The sequence below is a fragment of the Acomys minous genome (genome assembly GCF_964271855.1).
Source record: "Acomys minous genome assembly, chromosome: 5".
Classification (NCBI taxonomy): domain Eukaryota; kingdom Metazoa; phylum Chordata; class Mammalia; order Rodentia; family Muridae; genus Acomys; species Acomys minous.
The window spans coordinates 36,990,104-37,016,709 of NC_140494.1; the positions used below are offsets into that span (position 1 = coordinate 36,990,104).

The following is a 26,606-nucleotide window of genomic DNA, read 5'->3' on the forward strand; positions in this document are numbered from 1 at the left end:
GCGCAGTGCGGCGCGGCCCGCCAGGGAGGCCGCGCCTCCGCCCCCGCCCCTCATTGGAGCGGAGGCGGCAGCCCCCGTCCCTCCTTCCCTTCCTCCCTCCCTCCTTCCCTCCCTCCCTCCCTCCAGCGGCCCCCACCCCCCCGGCCGCCGCCGCCGCCGCCGCCGCGGAAACGCTGCCGCGCCGCAGGAGCGCCGTGACTGACTGACGGCCCGGCGCGCTGGGCCCGCCCCCTCAGCCGGTCGCCGCCCCTCCGATGGCCTCTCCCCGCCGTCCGCACGCAACGCCGCCGCCGCCGCGGCCCCCTCGCCCTCCCCACGCCGCCTGAGCCAGCCGGACCGCTGCTGCGCCCGCGCGCCCCCACCGAGCGCCACCCGCGCGCACCGGAGCGCGGCCCAGGCCCGTCCGTCCGTCCGTCCGTCCGTCCGCGCGGCCGGCCCGGGGCGCGGCGGGGGCGGGGCGGGGCGCGGCGGGCGGCGCGGGCCCCGCGGGGGCGGTGCGTGGATGGATCCGCGCGTGGCCTGGATCCAGCCCGAGCAGAAGGGGCCGGCCAATGCCCTGTGGATGCAGATCTGGGAGACCTCGCAGGGCGTGGGCCGCGGCGGCTCCGGCTTCGCGTCCTACTTCTGCCTCAACTCGCCGGCGCTGGACACGGCGGCCGCGCCCGGGGCGGCGGGGCGCGGAGCACCGGCAACGGGAGGCCCGGGCCCGGCGCCCGCCGCGTCGTCCCCGCCGCCCGCGCCCGGCCCCGCCGCGCTGCCGCCGGCTCTGCTGACCGCGCTGGGGCCCGCGGCGGCGGACGGCGCGCGGCGCCTGCACAAATCCCCGTCGCTTTCGTCGTCGTCCTCGTCGTCGTCGTCCAACGCCGAGTCGGGCACCGAGAGCCCCGGCTGCTCGTCGTCGTCCTCCGGCAGCACCTCGCTCGGCCGCGCGAACGGCGGCCGCACCTTCTTCGGCTTCGCCGACGGCGCGGCCCACGCGCACGCGGGCCCACGCGGCCCTACGCCCGCCGGCTCGCCGCCGCAGCACCAGTTCCACCCGGGCCGGCGGAAACGCGAGAACAAGGCCAGCACGTACGGCCTCAACTACCTGCTGTCCGGCAGCCGCGCGGCCACGCTGAACGGAGGGGGCGGCCCCGGGGCCCAGGCGGCGCGGCCGGGCACGCCGTGGAAGAGCCGCGCGTACAGCCCGGGCATCCAAGGGTGAGTGCGCCCCAACCCGCGGGCACTTAACAAACTCCGTTAGATGGAGACCTCCAGGCCTCCGCTTGACAGTTCGGGATGTATGCCTGGGGCTAGACTTGAAAGCGGTCCTTATCCTTCTTCCCCCTCAGGGCAGGGAAGCCAGGGCTGGGTGTCAGAATGGGAAGCGAAGCGTTTACGAGTTGTTACTTGTAAATTAAATCGTGTATTTTAGTGTAGACAGGTTGAAGGTAATTTTTTTTCTTCCATTTTTTTGAGACAGTAGGTTTTTGGTAGTGATACAATTTAACCATCAGGTGAGGTTTAGAAGTTGGTATTGTGTGTGTGTGTGTTTGAGGTTACCTAGTACGTTTTGATTCTGGGCAGACATTCACAGGAAGAGCATCACCTGGCATTTTTAAAAGCTACCTAACAGCACTCAGTCTTTTCTGTACACTCACAGGAAGGTGTCATTTTCATTTAAAAATTTTCCACACAGCCCAGAGGACCTTTAGAGCTTTAATGTCCCCAATGACAGCAAGGTGGGGGTGTTGGTCTAGAATTGCGCCAGGTGAGACTGCTCTGGTGTGAAGCTATTCATTCAACTCCATTGGCTTTTCTGAGCATCTGGAAACAAAATATTCGGTTATAGTTCAAGACTGATGAGCTTGGTTTGCCTCAGTTCCTGCAGATCTAAAAGGCATCGAAGCCGCCCCACCCCCACCCCCTCTCAGGGAGCTAGATCCCCAGTTGAAGTCTGCCCCCTAGGTTGCTAGGCCCCAGACTGCCTTGGACATAATTTCTTAGGGCGCTGTTTGCCATTTGAGGAACGTGAGGAACACTGATTCTCTTTAGGGTGAGTATGCGTTACATAGTAACAGTTGGCCACCCTGCAACTTGTTTCACCTGGGTCCAGTTGGGAGTCCTGAGCATGCACTACAGACCAAAGAGCAGGCTAATATCTTCTGCTGTTTCTCCATAGTGCGTGCTTGTAAAACTTTCTGAGGCAGGTGTTGAGGAACACAGATTTTGTGTGTGTGTGTGTAGCAGTAGACCTGAGGGAGGTTTCTAGACTGTTACATAACTGTAACGGACATGGTGTCTCTGTTGTGAGACAGGGCTTGACCCCCGACAGAGTTCCACTGTGTGCTTCTTAGCATCAGCAGCATTATCTGCCCCTCAGTTGTGGCTGTTGAAGTGGTCTCTCTGGTGGTTTGTAAGCTGGGCAGCTTCTGCGGTGTTCTACTGTGGCTTTTGTTAGTGTGTGTGCCCCTGGGGCAGAATTGGGGTGGATGGCATGTGGTCCTGTTGATCCCCCAAACCTGGAACTGCTTTTGCGTACCCTTTCCTGGTACACATAAGCGTTGCTACCTAGGCGCTCAGACTTGGCTCCTGTCACCCCTTCTAGCAAGTCTAGTCACTGATTAGATGCAGTCCCCAGGGCCTGGGCGTCTCGTCTCTTCATACTTCAGGTACATGGCTACTATCATCTCTGGTGGAGGCTACACAAGCATTGCAAGATGGGTGTCTTCTGTGCACTGTGGCCTGTGTCAGCACTGTCAGTGGGACAAGGTTCTACCAGCTCCCAACTCTCAGAAGACCCCCCCCCCATTGCCTTCCCCATCCTCCAAGAGAGAGGAAGGCTGAACTCAGAGGTGCTTGGGCTCTGTTACTCTGCTTGCCCTGAACCTCCCTGTTTAGCTCACCTTCGGCCACTGTGATGTAGGTCCTAAGAGGGCTCTGAAAACCAGTTGAGAAGTTGGCCTTGATCCTCGCGGGACCAGGAGATGCTGCCCACATCTTTTCCCTGTGCCTGGTGACTCTTCCTTGTCTTTCCAGGTGGCATGTGTCATGATTTTGTTGGAGGAGGGGCTTGCCTGGGAGGGCAGGGTACCTCAGTTTGGTTCCTACTGTGATTGACCTTTCAGCAGGGTTGGGGGAACTAGGAAACCAGGGCAGCAGGAGAGCTGTTAGGAGTGAAGGTGGCTCCAGTGACTGCTTGCATGTGGCTGGTTGGTCATGGGAACTGACCTTGGATGGCAAGAAAGAGACCTGTGTGAAGCTAGTCTCGGCCATCAGCTGGCCTGTGTGGGGCCAGCACCAAGCCTTCCTCGCGTTTAGTAAGAGACAGAAGTCAACAGTGAGGGGCCCGGTTAGAGAGAGGCTGCTGCCTTGGGGATGTGTTTTTCAGAGACACTCTGCAGACCTCAGGAGAGAATGGGTGGTTTTCTGGTAGTGTGGGAGTATGGAGGCCCTGCCGAACCCAGCTGTGGCTCTGCCGGGTGGACACGTGGCACCTGCACCATCCAGCCTTCTCTGGGAGGAGTCTGCCCTTGGAAACTGCCTCTTGGCCTGGGTCCTTGGGACTGCTAGGCTGCCTTCCACGGTAGGTAGAGTGAAGAAAAAGGAGGTGAAAGAGGACAGGGCTTAGTGCATGAGCTTGGAGAGCAGAGAAGGTGAGTCTTGGCGCGTGGGAGCTGTTCTGAGCACAGGTTTACGTTGAACTCTGAAAGCTTTGTTTAGGACATGGCATGCATAGTGCCAGGCCTGGCCAGGCTCCCTGGACCCTCCCTTTCCCTTTTTAACCGCCTCTGCCCTCTGAGGTCTCAACTCTGACCCACAGTAGGATTCTTTTGCCCAGGTCAGCCTCAGTGGTGTTAGAAGCTACCTCAGGTAAAGAAAAGTCCTTTGAAAGTGAGGGTGGGAGTGTGGACCTCATACATTCAGCCAAATCCTTACTGGTGTCTTCCAGCAGGAGTGCAGTTGGACATGGGAAGGCCCCAGCCCTTGCATACACCTGCAGCCCCATGACCTGATTGGCTTTGTGAAGGTTGTGTCCTTCCAGGTGTGCCTGCAGTGGGCATCAGCCATGTGCAGCTTCTCTGCAGGCCTCTTCACCATGGTTAGTGTTTTCATGTGCTCTCTGCCCTTGGTGATGGGAATCCCATTGTCTGTCTGAAGCCTGAGAAGCCTCTAGTGTCAGCAGTGACAGTGTGGCTGTGGACAGTAGCGCTGGCAGGGCTGTGGGGTGGGTCCCTCCCTCCCAGCTCCATGCTTGTTCTTCTTGCTGGTCTCTTGTGACGGGGTCAGAGCTTGATAGAGCGACCAGGTTCCCTTTCTCCCTGCATGGTTCCTGCCTGCTTTGACAGAAACAGTGGGCCTTTCCTCAGAACTTTCTTGGGAGGCTCTACTGGGAAGGCACAGGTGAGGGTCCAGTGGGGTGTACTGTGGAACACAGTAGGCACCGATGCGACCTCTTTCTTCCTCCTCGTTTTCCTGTGAGCCTCAGGATGTGTGGAGAGTTTAGGCACTGCCTGTGTAGGTACCATGGCGCAGGATCATGCTTTATGGATTTTGTTCACAGAGATCCTCATGTTTGAGGAGGGCGGTGAGAAGGTCACATCACACACATGCTTCTCGCCATACTGGCCGTTTCACCTCCTGTGCAACACGTCTCCAACTTCACAGCATCACTCTCTTGTCATGGTCCCATGGCCACTTCCACACAGACCTGGAAAAGCTAGTGTAGATGCTGCTGCTGCAGGCGGCTGAGGGAAAATGGCTGAGCCACGCTTGCTCAGGTTGGAAAGCTGACTCTAGAGAAGGCTGCCCAAGGAGGACAAGGCCAGTCTTCTTCTTGGACTAGAATATTAAACAGGCTGGCACAGTCCTTTGGAAAAATGAGAGGCCCTAGGGTTGGGGAGGCTTCTAACACCAAGGAGAAAAAGGGGAAAAAAAAAGGAGGAAAGAAAGAAAAAAGAAAAGACAAAAATAAAAATGGAGACCCTGAGTAATTTTGAAGAAAAAAATGCTAGTGCTTAGGCTGTGGAAGTTAGAGGGGTCTGGTATCTTGCTGCTGTGATCTTTGGGGGAAAAGCTATGCTCTATATTTATTTATTTTTGATTTTTGTGTATGTGCTTGTGAGAGTTTCTGTGCATCACATGTATGGGTGTCTACAGTTGCCAGAAGAGGGCATTGTATTCCTCTGGACCTGTAGGTACAGCTAGCTGTGAGTGTTGAGAACAGCCTAGATGCTCTGCATGAGCACTAAGTGCTCTTAACTGCTGGGCTGTCTATCTAGCGCCTTATGTAGACATTCAAAAAAAAAAATTCACAATTTTAAGACTTGTGCTTCAAAATCTTTGCTATTTTTGATCACATCTTGAAAGATTTCATACCTTTGGGAGCAGGGTACCAGTGCGCTGTGGACATAAGGGTGCTGTGCCTTAGTGAGGTGGGGTGGTTTGCGCTCAGAGTATGCGTAAGAAGGTTATCCAGGGTGCTCAAGTTCAGACATTTGTGTTGACACTGCAGCTGGAAGTCAAGCTGCAGGAGTGACTGCCTTTCCCGCCTTGCCATGGCCGATGTTGCCTGATGAGACCAGGTCAGATGTTGTGCCTGGCCTATCAGTATTTCTCTTCACTTAAGGAGAGCTGGATGGGATGCTAACCCCAGAAGGCTTCCCAGGAGAGTATGGCCTGCTCATGCTTTGTGTAGAGCATGCCTCTGAGTGGAGCAGCCTCGTCTTCTCCCCATTTGGCGTGTGCACTGATTTGGCAAGAGCACTGTGGTCTTGATTTTTCTCATTAGCTCTCATTTCTGTAGTCGGGTAGCAAAGTACTGTGAGCTGTGATTGGGAACAGGTATCTCCTCCGGCACATTCTTTGGGTCTCATTAGGATGGTTTGGGTGGGTTCTCCACTCAACAAGGCAGAGGTCTAAGTGTCTGCTGTTTGGTGTCACCAGGGCCTACCCTTAAGCACATTCCTGCAATTATAGCACTTGGGGAGACTCTCTCCTCTTCTGTCGGCTCCCTGTATTTTGGGCTTTTGGCCCTGGCCGTCTTCAAGCCTACAAGATGCCTTGACTATCTGTCTCTTGCCAGTTAGAGTAGACCCTTTACTTCCAAAGGCTCACACGAATATGTAGGCATTCAGATGGACTGTCTTCATGCCGCGCAATGCTATGTGACTCATGGACTGTTTTATCAGAACCATAGGTTTGGGCATGGCATGCTGCCTGCCACACACACAGGCAATGTTTAGTGGGAAGACAACACTGTTGTAGGAAGAGGAAGCCCACTCTGTCCTTTCTTGGACATCAGCCCATTGCAATGGCTCTTGCATATTTCCAGTTCTGTCCTCTGACTTGATTGTCACCCTTGAAGCTGGGGTAGGAGACAACAAGAACAGTGGGAACTTTTCTGTGCCTCTCACAGATGTACCATTCTTTAGTCTGCTAGTTTAAAAGAGTTTACAGAAGAACTACGAGATTGCACAGAAAAGTCCCAGCCATGAGGTGCCCTTCATCGATCAGATTGTCTTGGTGATCCACTCAAGTTGCCACTTGATAATTACAAAGCAGCCCATTATTGCTTTGTATAAGCTGTGGGCAACACCTAGTCTGCAAGCCAGGCTCATGGGAGTGGTGGCTTGTCTGTGGCCTCATTACAGAACATGTGTCGCCTCCTGGAGGAGCAAGACAATCCTCACCATTCTTGCAAAGTCTCTTTCTGAGCCTCTTACCCGAGTGCTAGTTCCTGTGGAGTTAGTGTCCACTTCCCCCGCCCCCACAGCACCAGATAGACTAAGAAAGATGCAAGTAGACTTCATGTACAGAAGTCAAGAAAACTTTAGTTGTTTGTCGTAGGCATTTTAAAGATTTGACTGAATTTTGCAGTGATTTTTTAAAAAATGCAAAACAGTAATTTAGTTTGTCTCGGAAAACATGGCTAAGGCTTGTAGTGCACACACAGGATGAAAACATGTAGAAAAGTCTTTTGTTGTGCATCTGAAAGGCACTCGTTTGGTTGTATCATTTTTCTTTTAAAAACTGAATACCAACAGAAAAGTTAGAAAACTTGTAAGTTTGAGACTGTCTGGGCCACTTGCTGTGTGTCCTTGGTCATCTGCTGTTTGCTGGCCTCCAGCATGTGCTGGGCTGTGTTGAGCTTGACATGGGGGTTCTGCAACTGAAGGGGGAGAGTTCAAAGGCAGGAGCAGCCTTTCTCTTGTGACTTGTGATACTCCATTGCCAGTTCATAGTTGCTGCTTTATACAACTCTTGAGTTTCCCAGTGCTTGTTCCCTGAGGAACAGCAGTGGCTATAGCCTTTGAGTTCTAGTCTGGGACCAGTTGGAGTTAGGTAAAGGAAGTACAAAGTTGAATTATTCCATCTTTGCCTCAGTTTGTTTCTCATATTGGGAGGCATGTGGGTGGCTTTGAGAATCTTCTGCTTCATTATTTCAGTCACATACTCAGGGCTCTGGTTCTGGCTGGTTTTACCTGGGTTCTAACTCCCACACCTCAGTTTTCCCACCTGAGATGTTGGGCCTGTGACATAACTCAGAACCAGTCTGTGAGTTGGTCGGCCTGTGTGACAAAGGCTGCTCCTTCCCCCTTTTCTCCCCTCAGGAAATGGAAACCAAAAATGGGCTTCTTGTTGCCAACAGGAAAAGCACCCCCATCCTTTAAATAGGCAAAACTTCAGACCCAAAGCTGCAAGTCTTAGAGAGGGAAGGGGCATGTGGGCTCAGCTGAGACCAGTGTTGAAACTGGGGAGTTCTAGAATACCCCTCCCTCGAAATCCTTCTATTTTAAATGCAGACAGCATCTTAGTGAGTTTGTTATGCACTGTGTGTGCATGTCTTGTAGTGTAGCTGGTTTAGGTTGGTTCTCGTTCTTTGTTTTTTCCCACACAGTGTTAGTAGATTTGGAGGGCAGACACAGCAGTGGGCTGGGGAGCACACAGCACCAGGTGGCAGAGTCCTGTGCAGAGGAGGGCATGTGGTGTCTGTTCTGTGTAGTGGCCAGTGTAGGTGAAAAACTGAGTTGAAATTTAATTTATTGATTTGTTTTGTGGTGTTGGTAATCAAACTGAGCACCTAGAGCGTGTCAGACAGACATCCTACCACTGAGCACCCTCCTGAGCCCTTATTTAATTCTAGTTAAAATTTAAGTGTCTCTGTATTTGGACAGTGCTGACTTTGTGCAACTTTTTGTTCTATTTGAAGTAGTTTGATTCAGTGAGTTGCTGAAATACATTGAAACTCAACAGCAGTAAAAACTGTGTTGCTCAGCAAGCTGCTATGGAGGAAGCACTGGAAATCATGTTTCTGAGTTTCCAATGCAAATCCTTATGAAAGGCTGATGTCTGCACGACTCAAGCAGCACGGAGCAGCTTTGAGGGTGGAGCATCTCTGGTCAGCATGCAGAAGATGCGCTGTCTGCTAATAGGTGAGCCTGGCTCCACTTTCCTCTTTGACTTCTTGGTTTAGAGCCACAAAGAAGCAATATTTCTTGTGTTTTACAGACACAAACCCAGTCTAAATTGGCTAAGTGGTCTGGCAAAGAGGTCTGCCCTTGTGCGTGCATGCCAGTGCTGTTGCTGAGGGAGATAGCTTCCAGCAGAGTAAAGACTTAGCAAGGCACTAGGGAAAGCTGAAGATAACTTAATAAGGGGCCTTTACGGTGCCAAGGATTCCCTTTGCTAATGAGAAAGTGTAGAGTCAGACCCTGCCTGTGCTTGCTCTGGTGTGGGTCCTTGGCTGCAGAGGGACGGAGGAACCCCTTTGGGACTGGATCTTGCTTTGCAGTCTGTCTAGAGGTTGAATTCTAGGAGAGGTGGAGAAGCTGTGAGGTGCTGCCCTGTAGACCCTTACGTGACTTCTGTGGGAAAAGCCAGGTATACCTGCAGCCCCCACAACAACTCATTTTAATGAGATGAAAGCCACTTTCAGGAGATGCTCAGATCTTGTCCAAGGGTCACTTAGGAAATGGTAGAACTGGGCTAGGATGCAGGCTTCTTGTTCGGCAAGTCCATGCACTCTACCATGCACGTCTTCCAGAGAGGGCATGGGGACATCTGACTGAGAGCCAGAAGGGTGCTTTGGTGAGATGGCAGAGACAGGAGGTGTGGTGAAGTGTAGTGAAGAGTATTCTGGTTGCGGGCATCTTCTTTAAATTTAAGTAGTATTTTAAAAAGTGAAAAGCTTTGATATGGAGTCCAAAAAAGTGAAAAGAACACTTGGCACGGCCAGGGAAATAAAAAGGAGTTCTGAGTATAGCTACCAGTTACCTTGTGAATGAGTCACCACAGACTAATGTGTGCGTAGAAGCAGGGTGGCTGCAAGGAAGTCCACAGAGCTGACATGACACTGAGCTACAGGGTGGGCTGGACACAGCAGGGTGTGAGGCGTGTGGCGAGTGGGCCTGTGTCTGGGAGGGAACTCACTACACAGGGCTTTCCTTAGCGTGTGTGCGCTGCGCCTTCCGCTCTGTTCCCATTTGGCTGCAGCCCTCTGTAATAGCCAGTTGGAACCATTCCTGGCCTGGCTGACCCACACCTGGGCCAGGCCCCTGTCTCTCATCCCTTTATTATGTGTTTCCCGCTGCTCTCCAGGATACTCCCTGGAGGCATGACACTAAGAGAAACAGTCCACAGCTGGTAGGGGCAGGGCTGTCAGTGGGGCTCAGGCCCTGTGATTCCCTGGCACACTTGTTAACTAGGAACAACACTGAGGAACTTGCCAGAGAGCTAAGGCTGATAGGAGCAATGCCTGTGAATCCCAGCTCTGGCTCCTTCAGAGAGAGAGGGGTGGGGGGTGGGGTGGGGAGGGGGAGGGGCTAGATGCCGCCATGACTCTTTGCCTGGTTTCTGAGGACAGGGCTTTGAATGTCCCCAAGGAATATGAGTGAAACTTCTCACAAATACAACAGCAGGAAGGACCTGGGGCTCTGTCCTAGCTAGAGAGCGGCTCTTTACATGGCTGGTGATGGTTTGCTGGAAAACGAACGCTGTGTCTCCTTCCTTGCTGCATACAGATGACTTTAGAGCATTTATTCCTGTTCGCCTACTCATTGATTTTTGAGATGGGGTAGCCCCTGCGAATGTCAAACTTGGAGCAGGACTCCTGCCTCCCAGATGCTGGGAGTATACATGTGAGCCATCATTTCTGGCACCAATTTTAGAATAATGATGTATTTGTGAAACCGGTTCATTTTCTTAAAAATGGAAGCTTTAAAGTAATTCAGCCCTATTCCAGAACTCTCCAGGATAATTAGGGGACTACACTGTGGATAGTATTCTCTGAGACACTATAGATATCATTTGGAGCCTTCAACAGACACTTCACTAGCCTCTTCAGTAAGAATTGTGCAGTTTTAGATAGAAATACAGCCTTCCAAGAGCTACTGCCGCAGCAAAGACTGTAAAGTGATGAAAACTTAAGTGCAGAAGATTTGCTCAGTGTATGGGTGAGAAGTCAGCCCTGCTGTCTTCCCTCCCTGACAGCACATAAGGCATTGATGAGAGTGTGCTATTTTGTTCTATAGTTGTGTTCACTAGCTTGTGGGGCCCCTCCTGAGAGGGCATCCCAGGCCCTGTTTTCAGGACTGCCTGTGTGGATTCTGGGCGGTTCCCCGAGGGCCATGCTGCTCCTCTGCTGTCTGGTGTGCTCTCATTAGCTCTGCTCCACCAGCCCTGCTTTCTCTGTCTTCTGGCTGGCTTCTGGCTTGCTCTGCTCTGTTCTGATCCTGAGGTGTGGCTTGGTGGTTTTTCATACTGCATAGCACTGCTGCCAGTACCTGTTTGTGCAGGGAGGGACTGAATAGGTCTGTCCTTGTGTAGTGGATATGGGCTACACTCCCTGAAGCCTGTTGTGCCCCCGCCCCCCAAATGGTTGCCTGGCTGGCTTCTTTCCATCTCAGAACAATGCCACCACCACCTGTCCAGGGTCTTGTCTCCACTGGTCTGAAGAGTGAGACTAATTGTCCACATGTGTAGACATCTCTGTCCAAGTGGTCCTTTCTGTGTGGCAGACTTTTCTGGACTTCAGATGCTTATGTACTGCAGGCTGAAGTTGGTTCTGCCATGTCCTTGCTCCTGGATTGTTGGCTTCACCTTCCTGGGGTGGATGCTGCTTGCCTTGGCTCTGTTGGTGACTTCCAGCAGCACCCTCCTGGCCCCTGGCTTCCCTGCGGTAGTGATGTGTTCTCTCTGATTTTCTTCTGTGGGACTGGCAGTGACATGGCTTTCTCTTTGACCTAAGTTTTCCCCTTCTGGGTTTATTGTTTTCATGACACACTGAGTTCCTAATGCCATCCCTCTTTCCCTACCTGTACACAGTATATTTCCCCCTCTGCTCTTTATGCTGACTTGCTGTGCATATCTTCCTATGGGAGCCGCCCACCCCCAATCCTTCTGCAGTTCTGAAAGTCTGCCTCTTCTCTGGGGATGTCCAGTCTGTGGCTTGCTGGTACCAGAGAGTGGGAGCAGAACACAGACTGAGCTGGCTGGGGAGCTTTGAGTTGTTTTAGCTTTCCAGGGCTCAGTGCTCTTGGCTTACCCTAGACTTCCTAGAAGGTCTGGTGGCCTCTCAAACAGTCAGCCCTGGGGACTGGAGTGAAGCTCCCTGGCTCCAGCACTGTGTGCTGCTGGGTAGGATGCTGCCTCCTTCCAGGGTGCTCTTGCCTGGAGCCTGCTGTTCCTATCTGGCTGCTGCTGGCTCTTCCTCAGCCTCAGCACCAGCTCCTTGGAAGGTGGTCCCTGACAACTTGTCCTGAGCCACATGGCACCAGTTCGAATTTTTTCACAGCTCTTGCTGTTTATTCATTTCTCCTCTCCCTGGGGAAGACCCTTTTAGTAGAGCAGAAGTGACAGCAAAGGCCTCATTTTTTCCCCTGTCTTGCTCACTGGGTTGTCCACAGTAGGTCCTTAGTGAGTAACTGGAGCATGCAGGTCACTTCTGCCCTCTGTACTGAAGTACTGGCAGAAGCCTTTGGGCCCTCTTCATTCCTGCCTTTTCTTTCCAGATTTTGGTAATTTTATCCTCTGTTAGGGTCCCTCTTTTCTTATAGGATAGGATACTTTTTGTCCTCTTGACTCTTGTGGATGAGGGCTGGAGGACAGGTACCAGTGCCCTGGCCCCAGTTTCTGTATGTGGGGCTGTATACAGAGAGGATGACAGTGTACCAGGAATCTCCTTGGTGACCTGTGTCACACAGGCCTGAGCAACTGTCATGCGCAGCCATGACTCTTTCTTTCTCCAGTCTGGATGCAGCTTCAGAGCTCTCTGCATGGACCCTGGGCTTGTGCCCCTAAGGAGACTGGGGGGCTGGGCTGCTGTGTGGAGCTTCCTCCCTTACCCAACTACCTGTTCAGGGCGTGGAGTTGTGGGATAGGTTTTTAGGGGCTCTGGCTTTACAAGTAGGGTGAGGATCATCCTGGAGATACTTCCTATAGAAGAGACCAAGTGATACTAGAACCAGAACCTCAGAACTAGGCCCAGGAGGTACCGAGTACCAAGGGCCCACACACAGACTGGCTGCCTAGCCAGCAGGAACCGTACCAGGTTAGTGCTAAGGCTGTGAGAGGCAGTGTTGACGGGGACTCAGGCCTAAGGGTGCCTGCTGCTTGACTTTGATGTGCCACTGGCAATAGCTGGTAAGGCTAGGGTTCTGCTAGTGTTTGAAGGGATCAAGATTATAAAAGCAGGAACTTACTGAAGAATGTTTAAGAGACTACCAAAAGACTGCCTTTGGCTCCCTGCTATTGACCTAAGTGTGTTTGTTTCTTTCTTTTTTTTATTTTTTATAGTGGCTTTACTCTTGTAACACATGCATCGCTCTGCACTTGCTCATTACAGTCTAGTCGTAGATAAGCTGTCATGTTGTCACAGTTGTACAGTGTTTATTTTCTAAATCACTGGGGCTGACACACCCTTTGTATGGAAGGGTTCCACTGAGGTGGTATTTCTAAGAAAGGGGAGTGTGTGTGTGTGTGTGTGTGTGTGTGTGTGTGTGTGTGTGTGTGTGTCACAGTAGTCCATGGCACAGAGTGGATCTGAGATGTGGCCCTTAAATTTAGTGTAGAGTGGCCCAGTCTGGTCCTGCTGAGAACATTCCGGTATGCTCAGTGCCTAAGTACTGGAGCTGGCTTCATCTGGTCGAGGGCATACTAGACTTCCCTCTGTAGAGATGAGGGGCTATAGCCATCCCTGCTTTTTTTTTTCCCCCAGCACTGTGGTAGGAAGTACAGCCCTTTCCATGAAATACTTTCTTCATGGTATACCCACTGTTGAGTTGTTGAGGCTCTGGCTTTGCCTTCTGAGAGAAAAAGAAGGTGCTGAATGACTCCAGGGCTTTTTCAGTGCCCTTAGGTTTGCTCTGTCTGAATGACAAGTCTTGAATCACTGAACACTTATATGGGGGCTCTTTTGTCGTCTTTCTGTTCAGAGTCCATGATCAGATTGGCCTGTGGGCATGGCATGTCTGTAGAGGCATGTTAATGAGAGGGAGAGGGACCCACCCTGTGGGACAACACCGTTCCCTAGGCAGGTGGTCATGGGCTGTAGAGAAGTCGGGCTAAGCATGAGTCTGCAGAACTGCAGGCACCATTCATTCCCCTGCATGTTTGCCGAGTCCCTGCTGTTTGATGTACTCAGTGATAGACTGGCCTGCAAGTGCAGGCCACATAGTGCTGGGTTGACTGTGACCTGGAAGTGTAGCCACATAAACCATTTCCTCTTCAACTTGCTTTTGCTCAGAGTGTTTTTATCACAGCAACACCTTTTTAACCCCAGCCTTCCGTGGCTGCCCCAGGGAGGAGCTGCTGCATAGAAACCTGCCTTCTCTCCTTGGCTTTCTCAGGGCTGCCCTTTCTTGGGCAGTATAGCTGCCATCTCTCTCCCTGCTTGTGTCTCTTTTAGAGCCTGGTGCTCTCCATTCCACTTAAGAGCTCTGTGTAGAAGGTAGGTACCAGAGAGGTTCTTGCAGCTAGTCAGAGAGCAGCTAGTCCTCCAAACACCTATGAACACAGTTCCAGGCTACGTCTCTCCACCTCTTTTGACTCTACATTTAAAAAACAAAAACAACCCCCCCAAACATTTGCTAGTCTGATTCAAGTTTTCCAATTTGTTCAGATACCAGTTGCCTTGTGCTATAATTAAATAAGAAGTGATTTATAATTAGTTCATTAGCTGTGTCAGTTCGCAGTGCTTTAAAGGTTACTACCCTCTGCATGTGGACACTGCACTCATCTTGAAAGTGCTGGTGCTTGTCACTTGCATAGAAGCCTATCCCTTTCTGCTTAGTGAAGAGCTAACTGCAGCTCGGTCTAGTGGGAAGTAAGTGTGTGTGTGTGTGTGTGTGTGTGTGTGTGTGTGTGTGTGTGTGTAAATTGTATCAGTTCCAAATATTTTTACCACGGCATTGTTTTCCTGAAAAAATAGTGCCTGAAGTGAGGGGTTCTGGTCTCTCAGGAACTACAGAGTTTAAAATTTTTTGAGATGTGGGAGGCAAGAAAAATGAATCTATGTGAGTTGAAGGCCAGCCTAGTTGACAACAGCGTGTTTCAGATCAGCTGGACTTACGCAGTAAAAACGTATCTGAAGCCAACAACAGTAAACCCCAAAACAAAGATTTTGAAGAAAAAGTTGGAGGAAAGGTGAGAAGAAATTGACAGTTGAGGACAGGTTTTTACTGTTTTATATTGGAAAAGACTGGAGGGAAATCAGTACTTGAAGTCAAGTCCAGGTCCTGCCTAACATCACTTTCCCATAGAATTGGGAGCTGATGAGATTAGGGGGTGATTTGTCTGCAGGTAAAGGAGGTGAGTGGAAACAGTTGCAGAGCTGTGGGCCTGGGACATGAGAGTTGTACCTAGACAGGTTGCGAAGCCAGAGTGCTAGCAGCTCACAGTTGGTGGATTAAATGCTGTGGCTACATCCAGGAAGGGTTACTCATTCTTTTTCTATCTTCATTGGTGTTTTGTCTATATGTACGTCTATGTGAGGGTGTCAGATCTTGGAGTTACAGAGAGTTCTGAGCTGCCATGTGGGTGCTGGGATTTGAACCCAGGTCCTCTGGAAGAGCAGTCAGTGTTCTTAACTTCTGAGCCATCTCTCCAGCCCCTCTTGATTTATTTTTTATTTTACATGTATGAGTGTTTTGCTGGCATGCATGTCTGTGCACCGTCTGAGATTCTGATGCTCTTGGGGTCCAGAAGAAGGCATTGGGTCTTCTGGAATTAGAGTACAAATGCTTAGGAACCTCCGTGTGTGTCCTGGGAACAGAACCTGAGTCCTCTGCAAAAGCAATAAGAACTCTTAACCTCTGAGCCATTTCTCCAGCCCCAACCCTCTTGTTCTTTCAGTAAAGCACTATGTGAAGCCTGCTGTCAGCACTTGGGTTCCTGTGGCTCTTGTCTGTAGGTCACCCTTGCAGCCAGCTGTGGTTCTGCCTCTTCCCTTTGTTCTTCACTCGATGCATTGCAGCTGCCAGCCTAGGGTTGAGAGCAAAGCTATCACCTTTGAACAGCTTACAAGTTGTGCTTGTTGGGGGTGGGGAGCCCAAGCCAGAAGGTCTGGGACTCCTGGGGTAGAGAAGGAGCCAGCTTTGCCCACACTGAACAGGAGGAAGGCATGGGAACCAGGAACCCGAGGCAGGCATTGGCTGCTTCAGGAGGCTTTGGTTCACCTGGGACCACACTTGGAAAGTGAAAGCCATCGGCCCAGGATAGCCATCTCTTCTCTTAGGAGCGGATTTGCTATGTGGTGATTGAGTTCGGCTTTGTATCTGTGGTCCTTTCAGAGATCCAGCTGTATGTCCTTGACTTGGGCATTAAGGACAGAAACGGATGGAACATACAGAAGGGAGAAAAATGTCTTCCCTCCTCCTCTGGTGATCTCAGATGGTCTCTTGTAGTCCAGGCTAGCTTCAACTCCCCATTCTCAAGCCTCCACTTTGAGGTGCTGGATTACAGACTGGGGCCACCACGCTCAGCCTGCTGTTCACCTTTGAATGGATTTGAGCTCCCAGGGAAGTGATTGTAGAAGAAAACTACCTTATTTTTCTATGAACTGCAATCTTTAGTAGAAAAATAATGCTGTAGTAGAAAATACAGTAGGAAAGCCACCTTTCTAGTAGTCTCATAATGAAAACTAAAATCTACCAACAAGCCTCTGTTCTGTCCATTTCCATCTTCTTAGAGTAGTCAACCATAGTGTTTAGCCCACCAACTGAGCTGCTCAACCTGCCTAGGTACAACTCTCATGCCCCCAGGCCCACAGCTCTGCCACTGTTTCCACTCACCTCCTTTACCTTCAGCGGACCCTTCCACCCCTTCATCTCTTCAGTTCCCAATTCTACTGGAAAGTGATTCTTAGGACCTGGACTTGACTTCAGGTACTCAGGCTGTTGGTATTTCAGACCGTGATGTTCAGTGCAGTCCCTGTTCTCCACGGAACTGGAGCTGTGCCTGGCCTGTGGGCCAGGAGCTTGCCTTGGTGTCTCAGAGGCAAGCCTGGGTCCCCTTAGTTACAGTGCTCTTCTACATTGTAGCAAGAGCAAATGGAATACAAAACTCAGGAGATGCTCAGGAGATTCAGTGCTGCCCTAGATGCTGATGATGAGGGTTGAGTACTGCTAGGCTGTTTGTCTGGGTCACTCAGCCTGGCAAGTGGAGAGTGGCTGACTCCAGTTTATAGAGACAAGTTCTGACACAGTGAACACACAGGCCTCTAGCACAACCTCTTTGTCGTCTTCTTCGCCTGCACTTGGTGGAGGCTCCAGGATCTCGGAAGCAACTGTTAGGGCTCCCACCAGGCTTCCAGGCCACTTGAAGCCAAGAGGTTTCTCAGCATTGTCCCTTAGCTGGCAGCTACCCACCTGCACAGCTTCACTGGACGAAGCTGACCGCTGGCCTGCAGCAAAGCATCAGGATCCTCATTGACTCTCACTAGCTGCAGGATGCTACCTCCTTGGCCCATGAGAGCTGCAACAGGAGGCAGCCGGTTCTGCCCTGACACTTCCTGGTTCCATGTCTGTTAACAGCTGTTGTCAGTCATCAGACTTTGTGTCTTCACTGACTCCTTTTAGTGGTGTCTTGGTAACCCTGCTTGCTTTCAGGAAAGGCCAGCAGGAGGCTTGGCTTTTTGACTAATCCCCTGTCTCAGGCATCAAGACAGTCCAGCGGCAGAGTCCTGTTCTGAGAACACAAAAGACGTGTCCTTGACTGAATTTTCCCCAGAGCAGTTGTTAATAGTTACATTCCATTTTTGTGATTTCAGACAGATAGTATGGCAGTCCTGCCTTACTGATAGGAACACAGTCCGATCAGGACACCACCACTTCTTGCTCTGGGCCCCTGGGTAAGCCAAGGGCTTACTTATCCCCAGAGGAATGCTAGCCACTCCCTTCTTGGCCCTAAGGGAGTGATCAGACATCAGATTGCACACTGTGTGTTTTACTGATGGAGTATTAGGGAAGGCCCTAAGGGTAAAAGCTGTACCTGAGGAAGGAAGCCCAGCAACATGTGAGGCCAGAGGAGTGGGAAGTGACTCTTCATGCTGTTGGTATTTCAGACATAGCTTAAAAGGTTGGCGGTGTGCACTGCTTTGCTGGTGAAGATCTTGAGTCATAGCATTGGGCGCTCTATGTAGCCAGGTGGAGCTATGCATGAGATTTTAGTGAGCTAGCCTCAGTGTCCTGTGATTTAGTTGATTATTTAACTGCTCTTTCTGTCTCTGATCTCTGCTGTGCTCATCCTGAGCTCCTGAACTCTGGACCTAGTGGACAGCCCGTGGGAGCTGCTGAGACCTGGCAGTGCTGTGCTCCTGTGGATGTGGGTGTGTTACCTGCCATGAGGCATCCAGTGAGGTGCCTGTGGGACTTAGGATGCCTTGGCTAGGGCTTGAACCTTTGGCTGGCTCCCGCACTGCACTGTGCTCATTGGAAGACATCTTTGTCATCAGTGTAGCTCTTGGACTGACATTGTTTTTGCATATTTAAAGGCTGGTCATAAATTCACTAATCTTTGGGGTTGACAAGAATTTATCTAGAGCTAGACCATACCATGAGATTTCATGTGCTCCAAAGTTTCATTTTCATAGAAAAGAAACTGTGGGCTGGAAAGATACCTCAACAATTAAGAACACTGGCTGTTCTTCCAGAGGACCTGGGCTTGATTCCCAGCATCCACATGACAGCTCACTGCTGTCTATAACTACTTCCAGGGAATCTGGTGCCCTCTTACGGCCTCTGAGGGTATTATGTGTGCAAGTGGTACAGGGACATACATGCAAGCAAAACTCCCATATGCAAAGGATAAATAATAATAATTAAATAAGCCATATTGTTTAAAAAATTATCATCTGTTTGGATGGTTGTTGCATATCTGTGCATCATGTATGTACAGTGCCTTCAGAGTCCTGAAGAGGGTATCAGGTCCTGTAGAAGTAGAGTTGCCACCATGTGGGTGCTGGGAATGGAACCTGGGGTCCCCTGGAAGAGTAGCAAGTGCTCTTCACTGAGACACCATTCCAGTCCCAGAATCTGGATTCTGAGTGGCTCCAAATATATTTTGATCTATAGGAAAAGGTAGGATTCTGCTTAATTGTAACTCTCTTGTTTTTCTCTTTTATCTGCCAGACTTCATGAGGAAATAATTGACTTTTATAACTTCATGTCCCCTTGTCCTGAAGAAGCTGCCATGAGAAGGGAGGTAGTGAAACGGATTGAAACTGTGGTGAAAGACCTCTGGCCAACAGCTGATGTGGGTATCTTTTGTGTCACCTCACACACACCAGTCAGTGTGAATGCCCTATGGTAGTTGTGTCACCTCATCCACACGCACCATGCTTCCTATTGCTCAGCGGTGTCGCTCTCCAGACGTCGTCCTGGGCAGCATCACCTGGGAGCTGCTTAGAAAAGCACTCCATTCTACACTGCTGTATCAAACCCTGTGTGGTCCAGCCATTGGTCAGCTCACCAGTGTCCAGCTGGGAGAAGACCATTAGTCTAAGACATTCATTCATATGTATAGTCTCACGTTTACCCATTTAGTCTCCCCTTTCCTTTCATTCTTGTTTTAAAATCACTTCAAGGGCCCAGGGGTCCCGCTCAAACTAAGGCACCAGCCAAGGACAATACAGGCGGTAAACCTTAAACCCCTACCCAGATCTAGCCAATGGTCAGAACATTCTCCACAGTAGAATGGAGAGTGGGATATGACTTTCTCACATACTCTGATGCCTCACCTTTGACCATGTCCCCTGGAGGGGGAGACCTGGTGGCACTCAGAGGAAGGACAGCAGGTTACCAAGAAGAGACTTGATACCCTATGAGCATAGACAGGGGGAGGTAATCCCCCTCAGGAACAGTCATAGGGGAGGGGAGTAAGGGGAAAATGGGAGGGAGGGAAGAATGGGAGGATACAAGGGATGGGATAACCATTGAGATGTAACAAGAATAAATTAATAAATAAAGGAAAAAAACCTGCATTAGGATCCCAAAAAAATAAAAATAAAAATAATAAAATAAAATCACTTCAAAGTTAGAAGTCTCACTCCTTTCGCACCCCAGCTTGCAGTCCCAGTACTTCACAGCATGTAACATGTTTGTTTCATTAGAATTGCATGTCCAAGCAGCAGGATGGTACACATGCCCAGCACTCGGGAGGCAGAGGTGTGAGTTCCAGCCTCACCTGGGCCATATTGTTCCAGGACAGCTAGAGTTACATAGGGAGAGACCCTCTCTCAAAACACCAAACCAGAATTGCAAGTGTTTCCCTACTGCACTGTCACATGGATGAATACAAACACTTGGGTATTTGTAGTACTTGGTGCAGGCAGCCTGAGGTAATCAAGCCAACCAGGTACCTAATCCCCTGGCCTGAACTGTTGTAAATGTACAAGGAATTTTCTATTTGGTTGCAACATTTCACCTGCTCCCTCCCCTAATGTCCATGCTGGTTTTGTTGTTACTCATGTTTTGCAAGGCATAATGGGAACCTGTTGATTTGAACTATGGGACATTTTTTTTTCAGGTGCAGATATTTGGCAGCTTTAGTACAGGTCTCTATCTTCCAACAAGGTGAGTGCCGCTTCCAACAGGGTAGATGGTGTCTGCATCTGAGGCTTGAACAGCCAGCTAAGGAGAAGGATTGTGGAGCACGGGGAAGATAGGCAGAAAGTAAAACTTAGTTTAGCATTAAGGAAACACATTGCTTGACAAGCATTTTTCTTCTTGCAAACAGAAATGTTGGGCATTTAGACAGGACCACTGGGTGCTGCCACAGTCTCCTGCTTCTGTGATGGAGTAGCACAGGTGGCGGGCCAAGGTGGAAACCATAGGCGCATATTTGGCTCTCAGTTCTGGGGACTGAAAATCTAAGATTCAGAGGCCACAGTTGGGTTACACCTTCCTCTTTATAACTAGCCCACCCCTGTAGCAGTCAGTGCCTCCAGAACCTCCTCACTGCAGCAGGTGGAAAGGCCTGTGCTGTCTGTTGGTGGCCAGCCACATTTCAGGGGGGAGTCTTTAGGGGAAGGGTGGACATTGATTTTACAGTAAGCACCTGGGGATGCAGTAGTGAATAGAGTTTTAACTAACATTCAAGCACAATTCTGTTTGAACAAGAAGTGTCAGCTTTACATCCTAAAATTGTCTTCTGGGTTCATAATTTCATGTGCGTACTATGTATACAGTTTTTGTTGTACATGCTAGTTAGCATTTGGAGGCTAACGTGGATGTCAGACCTCAGGGCCCAGCATGGGCATGGGCTCTAGAAGCCAAGCAGATTAAAAGTCCTCAGGGATCCCTGGGTCACGAATCGAGAACCAGTACTGACGCGTAGATAGCTGGGAAATGTCATGTCCATTTTACCCTATTAATCTCGGGGACTTTGCGGACATTTACACTCTGGCTTTCCATATACTTCAGTGGCCCAAAAGCTGCATTTAATGGACCTTGTGGGTATAGAGGCAGTGTGCTGTGATGCTGGCCTCCCACATGGGAGGTTGCCTCCTGGTGAGGTGTGTTGTGACTGATGTCTGTTTCTCTTCTGTCCAGTGACATCGATCTCGTTGTCTTTGGAAAGTGGGAACGTCCTCCATTACAGCTGTTGGAACAAGCTCTACGGAAGCACAACGTGGCTGAGCCATGCTCCATCAAGGTTCTTGACAAAGCTACAGTGAGTATTGGGGGCCTGGCACCTCTTCCTGAGTGGGTGTCCCCACATGGTGCCAGCATCCTCTGCTCTTGCTCACAGTGGTTACTGCTCACATCTTAAAGACTGTCCTCTTGTGGTGTAAACATGCATGTTACCAGCTGAGAGCCTGTTCAGGGTCACCATGAGACCATCACTCTTGGCCCCATGACAGACTTGTATCCTGTCTGACCCAGGAGAAGGCAAGGAAGAGGATTGCTAAGTAGACACGAGCATTTCTTGTGCTGTTGTCCTGGAGTGCCGCTTAGGGATCAGTGAGGCTGCGCGGTTTTCTGTGGAAAGACAGCATGCTAGCTTACATTGCAGGAGGAGTGCCTAGAGGTAGGTCCCTTTGTTGCCTAGGGCTTTGTCGGCACAGAAAGGGCCCAGTCTCAAGAGAAGCTGGAAGATGAGACTGCTTCTTAGTTCATTGCAGTGGTTCAGGTTAGACAGCTGATGACCTTAGTCCCTGACTGGTGTGTGCCAGTTGTCAGCTCTGCCCCATAGACTGGTGTATTACCTCATCTGCAAAATTTTCGTGGGCAAAGTGTAAGCTTCAGTCCAGTGCCTGCCTGTGCTGTTGGTCCTTTTGTGTGTGCTGGGTGAGTGTTTAGAGAGTAAGCATGCTCACCGAGGAGAGCAGGTCTTCACAAAGTGCCTGCACTGCTCCTTCCCACACTGCCTTCTCAGCGCCTGCTCTGCTGAGACACGAGAAGGGCCTCAGGCAGGCAGGAAGGCATTGTTACCTTTTGCATTTGACACCGGAGGAAACACCCATAGTGAATAGCAAGGGGTGTTGGCTGAGCTCCAGGAGATTTGTAGCCTCATCATCTTTTCCTTGTTCATCCCCTTTTGTCCTTCTTTCCTCATCCAGGGAGACATCTAGCCATCTCAGGCACCCTGGCCCTCTCCTTTTTGGTCCACTCAAGTTTGTGCAGTTGAACAGGGGGTCCTTTGACAGGGAGTGAGAGTAGAGGGACTTTCTGCTGGTTTTGTTGTTTAGATGTAGAAGAGGTGGGTGGTTCCTGAGTCCTTGACAGGCAGAACCTTTGAGTGATGTTGGGTGTGTCTGCTTAGGCTTCCTAGTCTCCCTGCTGCTGCATGCTGAGCGCTGTGTACCCTGTCCCTTGGTCACTTGATGGTGGCCCGTCCAGCTGCTGAGGGAGTATGTGTTCTCTACTGAGCTTCCTTCATGACATCCATGGACTTGGATCTTGGCATGCAAGAGGCCTGTGTGTGGTGCAGCCTGTCTCTTGGCAACAAAACAAGAATGGTAGTACTGCTGCTTACTTCGCAGTGTGTGAAACTCTCCCTCTGAGGCTGCTGAGCAGAAGTAGGGCCCACGTTTGGGCAAGTGTGGTGTGGCTTCATAGGTTGCATATGCAGGTCAGGCCTTCCCACCTGAGTCTTCTTTCTCAGGTGTCATTCCCCTCTCGCTGTCCCGCCTCAGAGCCAGCCTGCAGGAGCAGGGAGAGTTGGAGTTGACATCATGTGGGTCTGCAGTGACCATGGAGATTAACTCCTGACAGGGCCCTGCTCTTTAAAACTGACCTTCATGACTGCTAATTTCCTTTTGTGAAGAGAGGAAGAAGGTGAATGGCTGTCTGGAGAATGTTGACTTCAAAGCAGTTTCTAAACTCCATCTCCACAGGTGCCAATCATAAAGCTCACAGATCAGGAGACTGAAGTTAAAGTCGACATTAGCTTTAACATGGAGACTGGTGTCCGGGCGGCAGAGTTCATCAAGAATTACATGAAGGTACTGTTATTGCAAGGCTGCTGCACAGACAGGGTGTGAGATCTTGTTATTCATTTTTCTCATGAATGTTAAAAACCGTGGGAAGGGGAGTAGTTAGCAATACAGACGTCATCGGGTTTCTGGAGCTGTTTTTCAGATTTACTTTGGGTGACTGACGGCTTCCTAACATTGAGCCTTATTTTAGAGAGCTCTGGGGAAATGTTTTTTCTGTTAGTGCACAGCCTTGCTCCAGGCTTAAGTTTAGGTCAGTGTTGATTCTCACTGGCCTAAGTCAGTCTATAGGTCTGTTCAGTTTGGAGGCCTCAGTGCTGGTGAGCATGAGAAAGGGCTGGTGCCTGAGCTGATGCCTTCTGGAGCTTTGAGTGTTGGTACTCAGGCAGATGGTTCCCTGTAAACAGAGCCCAGACACACACAGCCCTGGGGTCTTCCACGTCATGCTTCCCTCCTCTCCTTTGTCATCTGATCTGCAGGAGCATTTGCACCAGAGACTGCTGTGATCAGCCCTCCCCTTGTCCTGTGTCCCTGTTTACCCCTTTTCTGCTCAGGGGGATGAGCACCTGTTAACTGAGTCCTGGGGATTCTTGTGGCAGGGTGCTCCTGTGTCCCACTGACCGAATCACTACTTGGGCTGACAGGTTACCCCTGAATCCTTAAGCCTAAAATTGAAGACAGTGTTTTTGGGGGTTGGGGAGCGGGCAGAAGGATGGATGAGCAGTTTTTTCATGTGAACCTTGCTCTCTAGCGTCCCTTTAAAAGTGCGTCAGCTGACCTGTATGCCTTTTCTTGGGTTTACAGAAGTACTCGCTACTGCCGTACTTGATTTTAGTGTTGAAACAGTTCCTCCTGCAGAGGGACCTAAATGAAGTCTTCACGGGTGGGATCAGCTCCTACAGCCTTATCTTGATGGCCATCAGCTTTCTGCAGGTGAGCGCGCCTTCTCCGCACTTGGCCCTTATCACTGGCCGAACACCTTCCCCTTCCTGCTTCTCTTCTGGCTCAAGTCATCACACTGTCTTGGTCAGCATCCCTCCTGCAGCTTGCTTCTGTAGCTGGCTTCCTGTCTGGGTACAGGTATCAGAAGTCAGGTATTGTCTGTCTGAGCTCCAGGAGGCTCAGACTTCTGTGTTGTGAAAGTGTGGATTGTTCATTGGAGTGACAATTCCTACTATATAAATCATAAAAGCCTTTTCTGTTGGTGCTTATCTGTAGTTTATCCCCAGACACTCAATGAATATGAATAAAAAGGTGGGTACCAACATGGGGAAGAGATGAAGAAAGTTGCTTGTTGAGATAAACTCAGTTTAGTCCTAGATGGCCTGGAACTCACCGTGTAGCCTAAGCCGGCCTTTAACTAGTAGCAATTCTACTGCCTCAGGCTCCTGAATACTGACATTAAAAACACGAGCGCTAATACCTGCTGGCTCTTTCACATATATAAAATAGTACCCAAGTTAATTAAAAATTTATTCCATTTACATTTACTTGAGAAAAAAATATGCCCTGTGTATTTTAGCCACCCAAGCATATGTCCCCATGTATATGACTGATTTTCCTTGTGTTGTGCTTGCTGAGGGTTTGTTACTTCCCATACATTGCTAGCCTGCCAGTCAGACTGCAGCCCTGAACTCTGACTGTGTGTGAGCTTTGGCTCTAGGCTTGTTGCTCCTGAGGCACCTTGCTGAGGTGACAGCTCAGAGGCTTTCAGTGCTGAGCCGAGAGCTTCTTGCAGTTTGTCCCATTCTACTATGCTGGTGCAGCGTCACAGCACACCATAGCGTGTGACATTGCTGTGAGCAAACGGCCCTTTGTTTTTATTTCTTGAGTGCCCCTGACTTGAGGTAACTCATTTCAGTTGTCTTTAAGGACGGTGGTGTTACCTTGAGTGGGGGTTTCCAAGGCCTCCTGGTGTGCTTGTTACTGAGGTCCTGGTGGCTGTCAGACTTCACAGGGCCATATAGACAAGATAGCCCTCCACTTTCTACACCGGTGTGGGAGCCCACCCGCCTCAGGCTGGACCTGATGTAGCATCCTGCTCATCTCATGGCTGCCTGAGGGAACGAGACCAGGCCCTGGCCTGGGCAGGCTTGAGTATTTGATTTGACTCCCAGGCAAGGAAATAAAGGCTCAGCAAAAGGACTGCCCTGTTCTTTTGGAGAGGGCAGATCCAAGAACCCAGAACTCTGATGTGGTGAGGGATCTTTCTTGGAGGGGCCATGCTTCAAGCTTCAGCCACTGTGCTGCCAGGACTTGTACATTAGTGAGAATTGATCATCACATCTAGAGTTGGGCAAAGGAGAGAGTTCTCTGTGTGACCTAGGAGGCTAGTAGCCATATGCCCCACTCTTGAGTGCTTGCAGTGAGACAACAGGTGCTGTTTAAGCTCATTCCGTAGTGGGCAGCACAGGTCTGTGAGGTCACGGAAGAATGGGCGAGGGTCAGAATGAGGCTCTGGCTTGCTTGAAGAAAGTGTGGTGTGAATTAGGCCTGACAGTGATGTGTACAAAAGCAAAATATGAGTTAAGCTTAGGCCGCCCACACTCTGGTTCACAGGACGAGTGATACTACTCAGTGTTATCCTGCCACCTATTGGTGGCGTTTCAGGATGATGAGATTAATAAGAACTGTGCATCCACATCCAAATGACAGTTGTACAGAATATGGAAACCGTACTGACCATTGGACAGTGTGACGATAGTTAGATGTCTGTGTTTGGACATCATGCTCCAAGTGGGCATTGAGATGTCTTCTCTCTTTCAGTCCCCTGCTGACAGACGCTGTCCTGGTGGGTGGGGCCTCCTGGCTGCTGCTTATACTCTTCTCAGGTGCTGTTGAGTGCAGACATTGCTAGGTGAGTGTCTTTAGAATGTAACTTGAATTCACACACCTTATGGTCTGTCGCTTTTACAGTTACATCCAAGAATTGATGCCCGGAGAGCTGACGAAAACCTTGGAATGCTTCTTGTAGAATTTTTTGAACTTTATGGAAGGAATTTTAATTACTTGAAAACTGGTATTAGAATTAAAGAAGGAGGTGCCTATATCGCCAAAGAAGAGATCATGAAAGCCATGACTAGTGGGTACCGACCGTCAATGCTGTGCATTGAGGACCCGTTACTGCCTGGTGAGCTTACACTCTCTGCTGGGACCATGGTGCTGGGGTGTGCACCTGCTGACCACAGTGCTAAGACTCTCAGGGGTCTGTTCTGACTGTAAACGCAGAGCTAGGAGGGGTGAGCCAGTGCAGCCTGAGAAACCATCCACTGCTGGAAAGCGACAGGAAAGCTGCTCCTGCAGCTGTCTCTCCTGCTGCCTTACGTGGTGGCTAAGCTAGGACTCTTCCAGGCTCACTCCTTTTGGCATGTGTAAGGCTGCTCGTCTCACTGTGGCAACAGGTGCCCTTTAAGTCTGCTGGTCTGCTAAGACTGCTGCAGCTTCTTACTCTGCTCCTTTCTGGCGGTTGCTTTTCACTTCTGTACATGCCTGTGGAACATGTCAGTGCTCATGATAGAACTAGTGAAGGGCAGCTGCCTGAGGATGGCAGTGATGGCTGCGGTCCCTGCTGCTTTGTCTCTCTCATGGACATGCATGTGCTGCAGCTGTGGTCTCCTGAGCTGGCTGCTCACTGGTTTTCTATGTTAGGGAACCTGTCCCATACTCACACACCCCAGTTTCTGGCTTCCTTTGT

General features: G+C 50.4%; 1 protein-coding gene across 2 annotated transcripts in view; it reads left to right on the forward strand.

The window, feature by feature from the left end:
• The first annotated feature begins 434 nt into the window (after positions 1–434).
• Positions 435–26,606, forward strand: part of TENT4A (terminal nucleotidyltransferase 4A) — a 35,065-nt gene continuing 8,893 nt past the window's right edge. Inside the window, exons 1-7 of one of the 2 annotated variants that reach the window (XM_084782588.1) lie at positions 435–1,200; positions 18,606–18,729; positions 20,002–20,048; positions 21,027–21,147; positions 22,814–22,921; positions 23,717–23,845; positions 25,829–26,042. In XM_084782588.1, coding sequence (XP_084638714.1) covers positions 503–1,200; positions 18,606–18,729; positions 20,002–20,048; positions 21,027–21,147; positions 22,814–22,921; positions 23,717–23,845; positions 25,829–26,042 — 1,441 coding nt within the window. In that variant the 5' untranslated portion in view covers positions 435–502. The remainder of the gene's footprint in view (positions 1,201–18,605; positions 18,730–20,001; positions 20,049–21,026; positions 21,148–22,813; positions 22,922–23,716; positions 23,846–25,828; positions 26,043–26,606) is intronic. The other variant, XM_084782587.1, reaches the window with a different exon arrangement.